The following is a 12,238-nucleotide window of genomic DNA, read 5'->3' as shown; positions in this document are numbered from 1 at the left end:
ATGACAAGCAATTTGCAATTTTAATTCCAGTACCGAATAACGAGGATGTAATTAGAATTTTGTGGACACTTGTTTTAAAAAAACTATTTCTAACATATACTAAAAACTCATTTCATACTACAAGTTCTGTTCCCTCTATACCCATACAGGACCAAATGACTTAAAGATATCTTTTAAACATAATTTAGTCAATTGGATGACTAAAATAAGATTATAAGAGAACTTTTAGTCAAGTGTGCTGTAGAGGTATTATTAATGGGATATATCACCAAAATAAACCAAATAAATCTGATAAGTTTAACCAGTTAAAATGAAAAGTTTTACCAACTTAATTTGCACTACAAGGATATCAGCTATACTATACTACCAAAATATTTTTACAAGTTTGTCCAGAATATAAAATAGCTCTTTCAGTAAATATATGAACAATGTATAAGATAAAATATGTTACTGCATTCGAATAAAAATTCTGAGTTATTCCACAAGTTCACTATATGTGGGTAATTGCAATGGGTATGAAATGTCCTTTCGTAATAAGAATGCCTTTGGCACCACAAGTTCTGTCAACTGTATTATGTCATTGGGAGAATACGCATGTTTCACCAAAAAGATTTGACAAGTTGAAAATGCTAATATGATACTTTTACCAATTTAATTTACTTTTTAAAAATATCAGATATATATTAGTAAAAATTCTGTAAAAGTTGGACTCCAATATAATACATTACTTTGTGCAAATGTATGAACAATGTATAAGATAAAAATAAATGTTACTTCATTCGAATAAAAATTCTGAGTTATTCCACAAGTTCACTATATGTGGGTAATTGCAATGGGTATGAAATGTCCTTTCGTAATAAGAATGCCTTTGGCACCACAAGTTCTGGCCACTATATTATGTCATTGGGAGAATACGCATGTTTCACCAAAAAGATTTGACAAGTTTAAAATGCTAATATGATACTTTTACCAATTTAATTTACTTTTTAAAAATATCAGATATATATTAGTAAAAATTCTGTAAAAGTTGGACTCCAATATAATACATTACTTTGTGCAAATGTATGAACAATGTATAAGATAAAAATAAATGTTACTTCATTCGAATAAAAATTCTGAGTTATTCCACAAGTTCACTATATGTGGGTAATTGCAATGGGTATGAAATATCCTTTCGTAATAAGAATGCCTTTGGCACCACAAGTTCTGGCCACTATATTATGTCATTGGGAGAATACGCATGTTTCACCAAAAAGATTTGACAAGTTTAAAATGCTAATATGATACTTTTACCAATTTAATTTACTTTTTAAAAATATCAGATATATATTAGTAAAAATTCTGTAAAAGTTGGACTCCAATATAATACATTACTTTGTGCAAATGTATGAACAATGTATAAGATAAAAATAAATGTTACTTCATTCGAATAAAAATTCTGAGTTATTCCACAAGTTCACTATATGTGGGTAATTGCAATGGGTATGAAATATCCTTTCGTAATAAGAATGCCTTTGGCACCACAAGTTCTGGCCACTATATTATGTCATTGGGAGAATACGCATGTTTCACCAAAAAGATTTGACAAGTTTAAAATGCTAATATGATACTTTTACCAATTTAATTTACTTTTTAAAAATATCAGATATATATTAGTAAAAATTCTGTAAAAGTTGGACTCCAATATAATACATTACTTTGTGCAAATGTATGAACAATGTATAAGATAAAAATAAATGTTACTTCATTCGAATAAAAATTCTGAGTTATTCCACAAGTTCACTATATGTGGGTAATTGCAATGGGTATGAAATATCCTTTCGTAATAAGAATGCCTTTGGCACCACAAGTTCTGGCCACTATATTATGTCATTGGGAGAATACGCATGTTTCACCAAAAAGATTTGACAAGTTTAAAATGCTAATATGATACTTTTACCAATTTAATTTACTTTTTAAAAATATCAGATATATATTAGTAAAAATTCTGTAAAAGTTGGACTCCAATATAATACATTACTTTGTGCAAATGTATGAACAATGTATAAGATAAAAATAAATGTTACTTCATTCGAATAAAAATTCTGAGTTATTCCACAAGTTCACTATATGTGGGTAATTGCAATGGGTATGAAATGTCCTTTCGTAATAAGAATGCCTTTGGCACCACAAGTTCTGTCAACTGTATTATGTCATTGGGAGAATACGCATGTTTCACCAAAAAGATTTGACAAGTTGAAAATACTAATATGAAACTTTTACCAATTTAATTGCCTTTTTAAAAATATCAGGTATATATTAGTAAAAATTCTGTAAAAGTTGGACTCCAATATAATACATTACTTTGTGCAAATGTATGAACAATATATAAGATAAAAATAAATGTTACTGCATTCGAATAAAAATTCTGACTTAACCAATATTTAAATAGAAAGAATATAAAATTTCTGACCTTCTTTTACCAATCAATTGAATATTTTTAATATTCCTCCTGGCTGCTGAACGAAAACTGGTGATGGCAATAAATAACTTCTTCACAGAATATAACTTAACTGGAACAAACTGTAGTCGTTACACAGATTTCCCGCCAATTTCGTACACTTCCACAAATTTTCAAATTTCTAAGGTAAACTTAATCTGATGTAAACATCAGCAAATCAGGCAGTATGCTGTCGGTCCAGTAGAACGATTAAAACATTTAGAGCCATCAAAATCTGTATGCTTGCGCCATCTGCTATAAATCGAACAAACTATAGTAAGCAAAACGCACTTTACTCTGTAACCAATTTTAAAGATATACTATCACGCCACCTATGAAGTGCTGCCAATTATCAGCCTTAATATTAGTTAAATTCTTAGGTTGGCTAAAGATTGCCTTCGAGCTCTGAGGGACAGATAAGAAAGGGTGGGGGTAGCTGAGTGTCCTACCCCTGCTGCAGAGTGCAGACTGCTTGTCTATACAGTTTTTACCGACAGTACATCGTATGTATGTATGTACATAGTATTAAGTATGTATTCACATCAGTACAAGATGTTCAGAAACAGGATATACCGATTTTCCATTTCTATGCGAACATTTATGGCTCAATTTTCGAACTAACTGAAATTTTCAACTAATGGGATGTGCGCGCGCATCACACCGCGGAACAGTCGAAATACGAAACAAACGTCTGTCATGCAAGAAGTCGATCATGTAGATGGTCGGAGACATTGATGGGGTCAAGAAAATCGAAGCACCATTTCCCAAGGTGTTCTCGGACTGTTCTCGTGTATTGTAGAAAACCGTCTAATTGAATCCCCATGAGTACTCGTAAAAATATGAAATCCCTTTCGTGTACATAATTAATATCGAAAGTTTTCCCATTCGTTAATTTCGATTACACTTTGTGATCACGGATTTTCGCGAAATTCATTCCACCCTTTAGAGATCCTCAGTGAGACCTTGATCAATTGGTGCTTTTATTGTTACTATATTTTTGTAACTCTCTAAGATGCATCGGTTCTTTTCTATCAGAAATATAACAAAGTTGAAAGGATTTTGAGAAATATCCAGCGCTCCTTACTGCGAAAGTTCTTCAGTTTGTTCCGACATTTACGTTAAAAGTTTTAACGCTGTCAGAAGATTTTTACAGGTGAGCAAACAATTTTTATCTACCTTTTTAATTATTATTATACTAAAATATATAAAACGTATCAAACAGAATTTTACAGAAGCGTTGCAAAATAATGAAAGTTAAATTTTGATTTAATGGCTTTTAAAGAGAATTCTAATGATCGACGATTTTTTTTATAGAGCGTTTCGTTGTTTTTACGGAATACAAAATCGTTTTTTTTACAAGTTTAAAAAGCAACGTGACATTGAAAAAAAACTTCAACGATTTACATACAGCATTATTTCAATAAAGTTTTTGTGGGAACCCGATATTAAAAATTAATTTTGATTTATATAGTTTTAAATACGTTTATTATGGCGCAAAGTACAGGAAATGCTATTTTAAAAATAAAACAGTCAGTCATCTAACTCCGATTTCCGTTGAAGCGCAAAGTACTTATATTAAAGGACACGTCACTTGGCCGAAATAATACAAAACCTCGTATATAATTAATGTTAATTAAACCGCTTTTGCAGTTTTTTTGCAATCACATTATGTAATATCATAATGTAACTTTCCTATATTAAATAAAAATAAATTAATGTATATCTCGAAATAACTCCAAAAAAAACCTTAATACATATCATAATATAATTACGTATTTGCTTCAAAGAGATTGTCATCATTTATAAATAATTTTATTATAATCTATAAACAAGAGTTTTAAGCCAAGAATATTAGAATTAAAGAAAAATATGAATAATAACTTAATCACTCTCACATACATAATAACCAACTGAAAATTCGTTGCAAAAATCATGAAATTTAAGAATACATATTTTTGCTGTTATAAACATACTCTAATTCGATATGCTAATTCGCACGCTCCAAATTCAAGATCAAGTGAAAGCAGTGAAAAAGTTCATTAAAAAAATTGCTAATTGGACAAGAAGAGTTAGCAGTATTATACACGTGTCTTCATATATATAGTTAGGAGACTAGAAAGTAGAATAAAAAACACAGTATATATAAAGATATTAAAGTATATTAATAATTATTGATATTAGGAGTGGCAGTGGTGATGATCGGACCGTCCTCTGGTACCGGAAGCATGTCGAGCGGAGACATGGCTGATGGTCAACTGTCGAAAATCTCGAAGAAGAGGATTTTGGAAGAACTGGATATGGAGAATTTCTGCGAGGAGGTGTGTCAGTCCGGCAGGAAGCGTTATGTTCAAGAAATGCAATCGTCACCAATGGAATTGATGGGCAGTAGCGATGAAAATGGATTGACCAGACTGGAGGTCCTCGTGGTCGACGGTACCGGATGCACGTGGACCACTACCATGGGAAAGGACTCCAATTTGCAAGAACTCGCGAATTGCTTATCCACAAATTCCTCTGCTGCCAGTTTCGTGCAGGACAATTGTCATCAGTTGGAGAACTCACAGGACGTTATTAGAAACGTCGGGTTCACCGCTGGCGACGCTCTAAGCCAGCAAACCCTGGAGGACGTTTACTGGGAAGCCAGCGAGCCAATAGTCACGGCACCGGCGACTATAATTACCGCTAACAAAAAATTCATCGAATCCTCATCCACACGGCCAGTTTTACCTTCGCGCAACGATCACATGGAGGACCAGGAGAATGGCAATCTATCGTGGCTGCTTGATTTTAAACTCGATCCTTTCATCGAATCTGCAGAAGAAAGAACCTGCGGATCTGCTATCAAGGACAATCATTGCAGTAAATTCTAATATTCATCCTTTTCGTGATCTTTCATCGATGCACTGAGTGGAACGATATGAGAATAATGATGTTTTTTTTATTTTAAATATGTATTTTTTTCCTTTTTTTTAGGAATATATTTGGTCGTTTTTTGGCGAACGTAATCTTCCGAGTGTAATGGGATGTTTAGCAATAATTGCAGTGGGTAAAGGTGTTGCCGTATGTTTGAGATGGTTTGTCTTGTAATTGGCATTAAAGTATAATATGTAATATATATATATATATATATATATATTACGAGGAGAATAGGGAATGTGTAGTAATCGAAGATTAATTTGTACATGCAGTGCTGAGGAAACGTGATATACACCTTTATCCACTTGTGTTTTTGATTGGAACTTAGTTTTCAAGGACTCTATGGTATCTCGAAATGCAGCTTAATTATTTTTCAATTTGATACTTTAATTATTTCTACTAATCGTTGAAATGTTTGAGGCAACTAAACTTTATCACGTTTTTCTTTTTAGACGCAAAAAATAAGCTGTACTCTAAGAGCAGTGGGTCCTTTAGCGATGGAAGACGAATCGATCATTTTCCTATGCAACAGGAATCAGATTCATCGTACACGTCTGATAATAGAAACAATTTGTCTCGATTCAACGGTCCGAAAAAACCACCGTTCACCTACACCGAGCTTATAGAGCATGCCCTTCAAGAAAGAGGAGAACTTACCGTATCAGCCATTTATCAATGGATCTCGTGAGTATATATTAATTTTACTTTTTTCAATTTGCAATCATTATTAATATTCATTTTTTATTTCATTGTCATTTTAGATTTTATTTATGAGTAAAACTGTGGTAAAAACATTACTTATATATATATTTTATTATGAGTTTATTTGTAAATTAAGTATAAGAGACGATGATAAACATTTGTATGGAAATGATAGGATTTTGTTTCGAGCTCTGCTTGTGGAAAGTGGATAAGGGTTTTTTTTAGGAATCTCGTGGGAGGTGAGTCAAGCGAGGTGAGGTCGGCCAATGCAACGAGGGCTGCAGAATTGAGCACGGAGGGTTCTTAGATGGTACTCATTGGTACCGGTAGCCTCGTTGCTTGACACCACCTGGTACCACCAGGTCCTCACCCTTCCCAACCTACCCATTGCAGCCCTCGCACACACACGTACATGCGAATACAAGAACAATTCACTCTCACCCTTGCTCTCCTCCCCTCCCTTTCTTTTCTTCTCACCCTGTCGATTAGAAGAGAAAGACTTCTCTTTCATTTTTATTTTACCTTTTTACACTTAACATGGTCCACGTATCATTATGCTACATATAAGCATAACATAAGCTTTTCTTCAATCAATAATCTAATTCTTCACTTAAATATTACACTTTACTTTCGATCAATTCATTATCTATGAGAAGTCGGTATTAAACAATTTTATAAAAATAAATTTCAAATTTGAACTAATTATAATCACCAGTATTTCTACTGCTGGTCATTCTGGAAATCCAGAACAATTGTACTTTTTCAAAATATCGTTGGAATAATTCTGAAAAATAATTTTGAAACTGGAAGGAACTTATATATTGGGAATGAGATAATTTAATGCAAAGCTGTAGGGTATGATTTTGGAGAATTATTCTGTAGGGGCAGTGAAGCATGAAAAAAGCGTTTAACATTACGTGCGACCGATTATCGTGTCCATTTCTCGAAAACAGAATTAATTAGGTTGCGCGTAACGCACCGGAACATTTGAAATCGGCAGGTGAAGGAAATAGAGGAAATAGCAGTCGTAGGGCGACTCAACAGTAACGCATCTGCAATTGCCCTCCATATCATCAAATACCCAAATGCAATTCAAGTGTTGCTTAATAATCGATCCTGAATGGAATGTCAAAAGTTTTCTGTGCCATCAAACTTGAAACTTAATCTGATCTTGGTATAAGAACGTTTAGTCCTTGCGTGCTGAATGAAAACCAACCAGGACAGATTAGGAGAGTTTTACTGAAAACTTTAAAATTACCAAAAATGATTATGATTCTTTTTCTTTTAGTTCTTTTTGCTTACCCTAATTATATTTGAACTAAAATTCTACCCAATGTTTTACAATGAAATAAATGTTGTAAAGTTTTAATTGTAGCTTTCAATTGACCATTTATTACTGTTTTCTTATTACAGAGAACATTTTCCGTACTATAAAAGCAACGACGATCGTTGGAAGAATTCGGTGCGGCACAATCTGTCGATAAATCCACATTTTCGAAAAGGTTCAAAAGCCCCACACGGAGCCGGACATTTATGGGCAATTGCTAATCGTGGTGATATGAAGCCGCGTCCAATTATTACTGGATCGACCACGTTAAAAATCGACAAATCAAGACAAACAATTAAAAACCTTTGTGAAAATGGTTTACGAATAAATGGGAATATTATAAGGTAAATAAATATTAAAATGAATGTAAAAAGGTTATTTTAAAGAAATCAACTGTTATTTATACTTTAATTTATTTTTCTTAATAGGTTGACTGCCATACAAATCTTAAAAATAGTTTATAATATTAGATTCTATATTCTGTATTCAATATACACATGTTACTGCGGTTGAAATAAGTATATATTAAAAGCTAAATCATTTTCGACCTCTGGCAAATACAGAAATTCATTTGATGCACTCAAAGTGGTTATATGCGACCTCCGTGGCATATAAAATATTATTATTGCCACAGAAAAAAAATTGGTCATTTTTACGTCATTCAGATCAATTTTGTACAGGGGTGACGGGTGTATATAACCGCTCTGGCAGTCAACTTTTTAATGTAGTTAAATTGTATATTTATTATAGTGCTCAAAACTTAAAATTAAGAGACCCTCTACTTGTTCGAAAAGAATAATTTGTATTTCTTACAGCGAAGCTATGATGCTGGATGAAGTAGAGGCTGCAACGGCAAGCATAACGCAACAACTGTCCGAGGAAGAAACTGATAGTATTGTAAATTCTGTAACTTTAGAGCATTGTGCAGGAGAGATTTTGAGTGGAGTAAAGAGAGAAGTAGAAGTACAATATATAGTTCCAATGGTAATGCCTAGTACAAATGATAATGACATTAGTCAGCACGACCAACAAAATGAAACATCAGAATTTGATTGCAATACCATAGATACAGGTAAAGTATTTGCTGAAATATTATTATTCCTAGTACTCTTTTCTATTTAATTTTTTTGTACATGTAAATATATACTATCATCTATTCGTATCAAACAGCGAATTCATTGACGGTTTCCATCTTGATTTGCTCGTTGAGTAAATTAAATTTTAAATAATTAATGTATCAAATTTGCCTGGTTTAATAACATACCCGGTTTCTTATTTGTTATGATTTTTAAATTGCATAAATGTGTAAAATGAGGTGTAAATTGAACATTCGGATGTAATTTCTTTTTTCCAATTAATTAGTAATATTTATATCTTTCTTTGAAATCAATTGAACTTTCTTGCTGACCTAAAGAATCAAATGAATAAGCTACAATGATATAGAATAATGCACTACAAATTTTAACAGATGACATACATTTGTTCTTCGTTAAAATGCACTTGCAGATTTGGCGTTTCCAGATTTTCTTAATCCTATATCAAAAGAGGTGGTTGCTGAGGAGTGTGGATTAATCGGGGAAAGTTACTTGGTGACAGATTTAAATCCAGCTGCTTTAGGATTAAATATGGTAGAGCCTGAAATGATTGCACCGGAAAATCTTTTCGGCGAGGAGTTAAGTTTTCAGCTTTACGAATTGACTTCACCGTCTCAACTTCAATCTGCCTGACACGCAGATAAACAGCATTTACACGTGATTGTTACTGACCAAGTGCAAAAACGTCACAATTTTTTTTTTTTTTTTTTTTTTTTTTTTTTTATTTATTTAAGCAGTTTTAATCTCTTATCAGTGGTTATTCTGCAATGTAATATGTTACATTATGGTTTATTACAATAAATTTTTTAAATTTTATGAGAAGTTTCTTTAGTATATCGTAATTAAATCCGTTTAGATTAGGGCACAAGGACTTGTCTAAGTCTTTCAGAGTTACGCTGAATTTGATAAAGTCGAAGGACCAACTAAGGAGAGAATTATCCTTACTACACAGGTACGAAGGAAACTCAAGCTGGCTGCACACTAACTAGGCCTAATATAACGTGCGCAAACTGGATGATTTCTGTTGGGCATGCTTTATTTGTATGTCAGATTTTTACATAAGAAGCAGCAGATAAAATCGTTGCTGAAGTAGATCCGGAACCTAAGATATATGTATTGTGATAATTAATTTTCTTTGATTCTGCTAACAGTTTTACTTCTTCCTGTTGTTTAGATTGTTGTCTTTTATGAGCCCTTCCTGATTTATTATAGATTTGCTTGTATATCGTTTATATCAAAGGGGTACTGTATAATATTTAAACCCTTCAGAGCATTAATTATAACGTCATCAGGGATGATAGGATTAGTATTAGATATTGTAGCTACTCTTTTCTTTTACGTAGAGTCGTATGTTTAATAAAGATTCGTTGATTTTAATATTTTATTTGTAACATCCGTCACTGTTTTCTCAAATGAGTCTGATATTTATAGTGTTCACAAATTTTTCAGTTATCATCAATGTAATCATTGCTGCAAAGGTATACCTTTTATTGTATCAATAACAATTGCTTGTTTCTTTCTGAGTCTGATAGTGCGGACTAATGTGAGCGTTTTCCATTTAAGGCCTAAAACGCTTATAATACAATAAATTCATGCAGCACGTTTTATATATTGCAAGTGTTTTATGGGGCTTTAATGGAATGCGCCCTGTAAGTACTGCAATACAGCGTATGAGATCCTTGAAAATTCGTTAGTAGGAACTTATTTAAAAGAAACTACTTGAAACGATTTTTCTGTTTCAAAATACTATGAAATTGAAATCACTTGATAGAAAAACCATCAGTTACAAGGCCTCTGCGGTCATGTTGTCTAAATCTGAACAAATATTACGTTTTAATGTAACTGGCTTGTATTGCTTTTTTTTTAAGGAAAAAAAATACGCTTACCACATTTTTAGAAAGTTGATACAGTAAATTTGTACAGTATACTTTTATCATTAAAATGGTTCACAAATAAATTGAATCAATCAAAAACGTAATTTTCTCTGTGCAATAATAAGTAATTTCAAAAAAATGTAGTTTTTAAAATATGCTTTGGGTGCCAAATACTAATCAAACACCTTTCTGTTGCTTTTAAAATAATTTTGAATATTGAATTATTAATTATGTGATATTAAAATATAATTTTTTTCTTCTAAAATAAAAGGCATGTCTAACTAGTATAATTTGAATATTAAAGGTACACGAAAATATCCTTGTTTATAATAAAATAAGATGACGAACGAATGAAACTGAAGTCACTTCCATAGTGTTGATAATATTATTGCAAATGAGTATCCGTCACTCTATCTAGTTTTAATAGTGTCTACCAAAGTAATTTAGTCAAAATACCTGTTGCTTAATTAGTTTAATTATCACTTTCAAATTATTAATATTATACTACTCATTTCTTGTAGTTCATGGAAAATTTTGTACAGCACTTTTGTTTCATCAATAAGAATATATTTATAAAAATCTTACAAATGAATTTCATGCTCTTTATTTTGAAATGAAGCTGATGGCTTATAAAAATTTCATTGTAAAAAATGAACATATTTGATTTAAATAAAATATTTATTAAAACAATTAATTAACAACTTAATAGTACACGATTACTTGATATCCCTATTAGTCTTCTTTATTTCCTTGAGATTTTCGGGAAGATGCTTGTCTTTCTCATCAACATTGTTTGATTTACTTGTATCATCTACTAGTAAATTATCAGCATACTTTTTAGTTAAATTTTCTAAATACTCAGCTTTAGCCTGCTTCTTAGCTTGTTTCTTTTTCTTTTTATCCTCCTCCTCTTTCTTTAGCAACATCTCTTTAAAGCGTGGGTCTTTTGGATCAATTTTAAAACCAAAGTGACGTCTAACTTCTTCAATCATTGCTTGTTTCCTTGCTATAGCTTCTTGCGCTTGTTTCTCTTTCTTAACAATTTTCATTTCCAGTTCTTTTTTCCATTTATCTAATTTTGCAACATTAGCAGCTATTTCTTGTTGCCTAAAATATTTTATAACAGGAATGAAAAGCAATTACTTCCCAAATCCCTTAATATTGGCGCATAAAAAAATAAGATATACTCATACCTTTTCATTATTTCCTCTTTATCTGCTATCTTCTTTTCTTCAACCATCTTCATCGCTTCTTGAATTGATATTGGATATGCAATTTTCTCATATTCTTTTGCATCCTCTAATTCTTCTTTTGTAGGCCATCCTATACCTGGTGGTAAAGCAGAAGCTTTAGATCCATATCGTCCAAGCATCCTTCTTTTATATATTATAGAATTATGACCAGGTAAGTAAGCTTCTTGTAGTGGCACTTGTCCAAATAATACATTTCTGTGATGCCGTGATAATTTGGATTTATCCCTCATTTTGTTAATTAACATTTCCTCTTCATCTTCTTCCTTTTCATAAATTGGTTGTTCATCTAGATGTTCTAAACCACCTATATCCTCTAATGGTGCTTTAACACTTGTAGCATATAGTCTATTAAAAATTATTTGATGAAAAAATCGTTGTGAATAATTGAAACTTATTATCGTTTTCATATTTATTTGTTTTATACTTCAATTCTAATGTTAATTTTGATAATTTCATACAATTAATACAAAAGTTATAGATAAAAAATTCTCATATGTATACGTCTACACTACAGCGTTTCGTTATTTAATTGCAAATATCAAAGTGAAAAATATAGAATGAAACAACCGATAGTCTATATTTTACGTCACACA

The 12,238-nt window shown here is 31.7% G+C and overlaps 2 protein-coding genes across 4 annotated transcripts; one reads left to right on the top strand and one right to left on the bottom strand.

The window, feature by feature from the left end:
* The first annotated feature begins 3,264 nt into the window (after positions 1–3,264).
* On the top strand, positions 3,265–9,218 carry LOC136785792 (uncharacterized). Of its 2 annotated transcripts, none has more exons than XM_066747066.1 (6): positions 3,265–3,632; positions 4,661–5,338; positions 5,848–6,079; positions 7,511–7,768; positions 8,240–8,496; positions 8,946–9,218. In XM_066747066.1, the coding sequence occupies exons 2-6, from the start codon at positions 4,675–4,677 to the stop codon at positions 9,149–9,151; spliced, it is 1,617 nt and encodes a 538-aa protein (XP_066603163.1). In that variant the 5' UTR covers positions 3,265–3,632; positions 4,661–4,674; the 3' UTR covers positions 9,152–9,218. The 2 variants fall into 2 exon arrangements, with proteins under 2 accessions (XP_066603163.1, XP_066603162.1); XM_066747065.1 differs by having other exon boundaries at positions 8,931–9,218.
* Positions 9,219–10,980: 1,762 nt separating this feature from the next.
* Positions 10,981–12,173, bottom strand: LOC136785860 (large ribosomal subunit protein mL64-like). Of its 2 annotated transcripts, XM_066747176.1 has the most exons (3): positions 11,794–12,173; positions 11,586–11,721; positions 10,981–11,499 (listed from the first exon to the last, which is right to left on the bottom strand). In XM_066747176.1, exons 1-3 carry the CDS (start codon positions 12,050–12,052, stop codon positions 11,109–11,111), a joined length of 786 nt encoding a protein of 261 aa, XP_066603273.1. In that variant the 5' UTR covers positions 12,053–12,173; the 3' UTR covers positions 10,981–11,108. The 2 variants fall into 2 exon arrangements, with proteins under 2 accessions (XP_066603273.1, XP_066603272.1); XM_066747175.1 differs by having other exon boundaries at positions 11,586–12,173.
* Between the last annotated feature and the right edge of the window lie 65 nt (positions 12,174–12,238).

This window comes from Prorops nasuta, unplaced genomic scaffold (genome assembly GCF_024137725.1).
Source record: "Prorops nasuta isolate Cenicafe-Biocafe unplaced genomic scaffold, Cenicafe_Pnas_1.2 PNAS00003, whole genome shotgun sequence".
Classification (NCBI taxonomy): Eukaryota; Metazoa; Arthropoda; class Insecta; order Hymenoptera; family Bethylidae; genus Prorops; species Prorops nasuta.
The sequence above is the reverse complement of the archived record's forward strand: the minus strand, read 5'-3'. Positions and strand labels throughout refer to the sequence as shown.

What these genes read in the sequence shown, in the direction of transcription:
- LOC136785792 (XM_066747065.1), top strand. Translation starts at nt 4,675, where the DNA reads ATGATCGGACCGTCCTCTGGTACCGGAAGCATGTCGAGCGGAGACATG. An exon ending in TATCAAGGACAATCATTGCA is followed by an intron (nt 5,339 to 5,847) that starts GTAAATTCTAAT and finishes TTTTCTTTTTAG; the next exon opens with ACGCAAAAAATAAGCTGTAC. An exon ending in GCCATTTATCAATGGATCTC is followed by an intron (nt 6,080 to 7,510) that starts GTGAGTATATAT and finishes TTCTTATTACAG; the next exon opens with AGAACATTTTCCGTACTATA.
- LOC136785860 (XM_066747175.1), bottom strand. Translation starts at nt 12,052, where the DNA reads ATGAAAACGATAATAAGTTTCAATTATTCACAACGATTTTTTCATCAA. An exon ending in AAAGAGGAAATAATGAAAAG is followed by an intron (nt 11,500 to 11,585) that starts GTATGAGTATAT and finishes AAAATATTTTAG; the next exon opens with GCAACAAGAAATAGCTGCTA.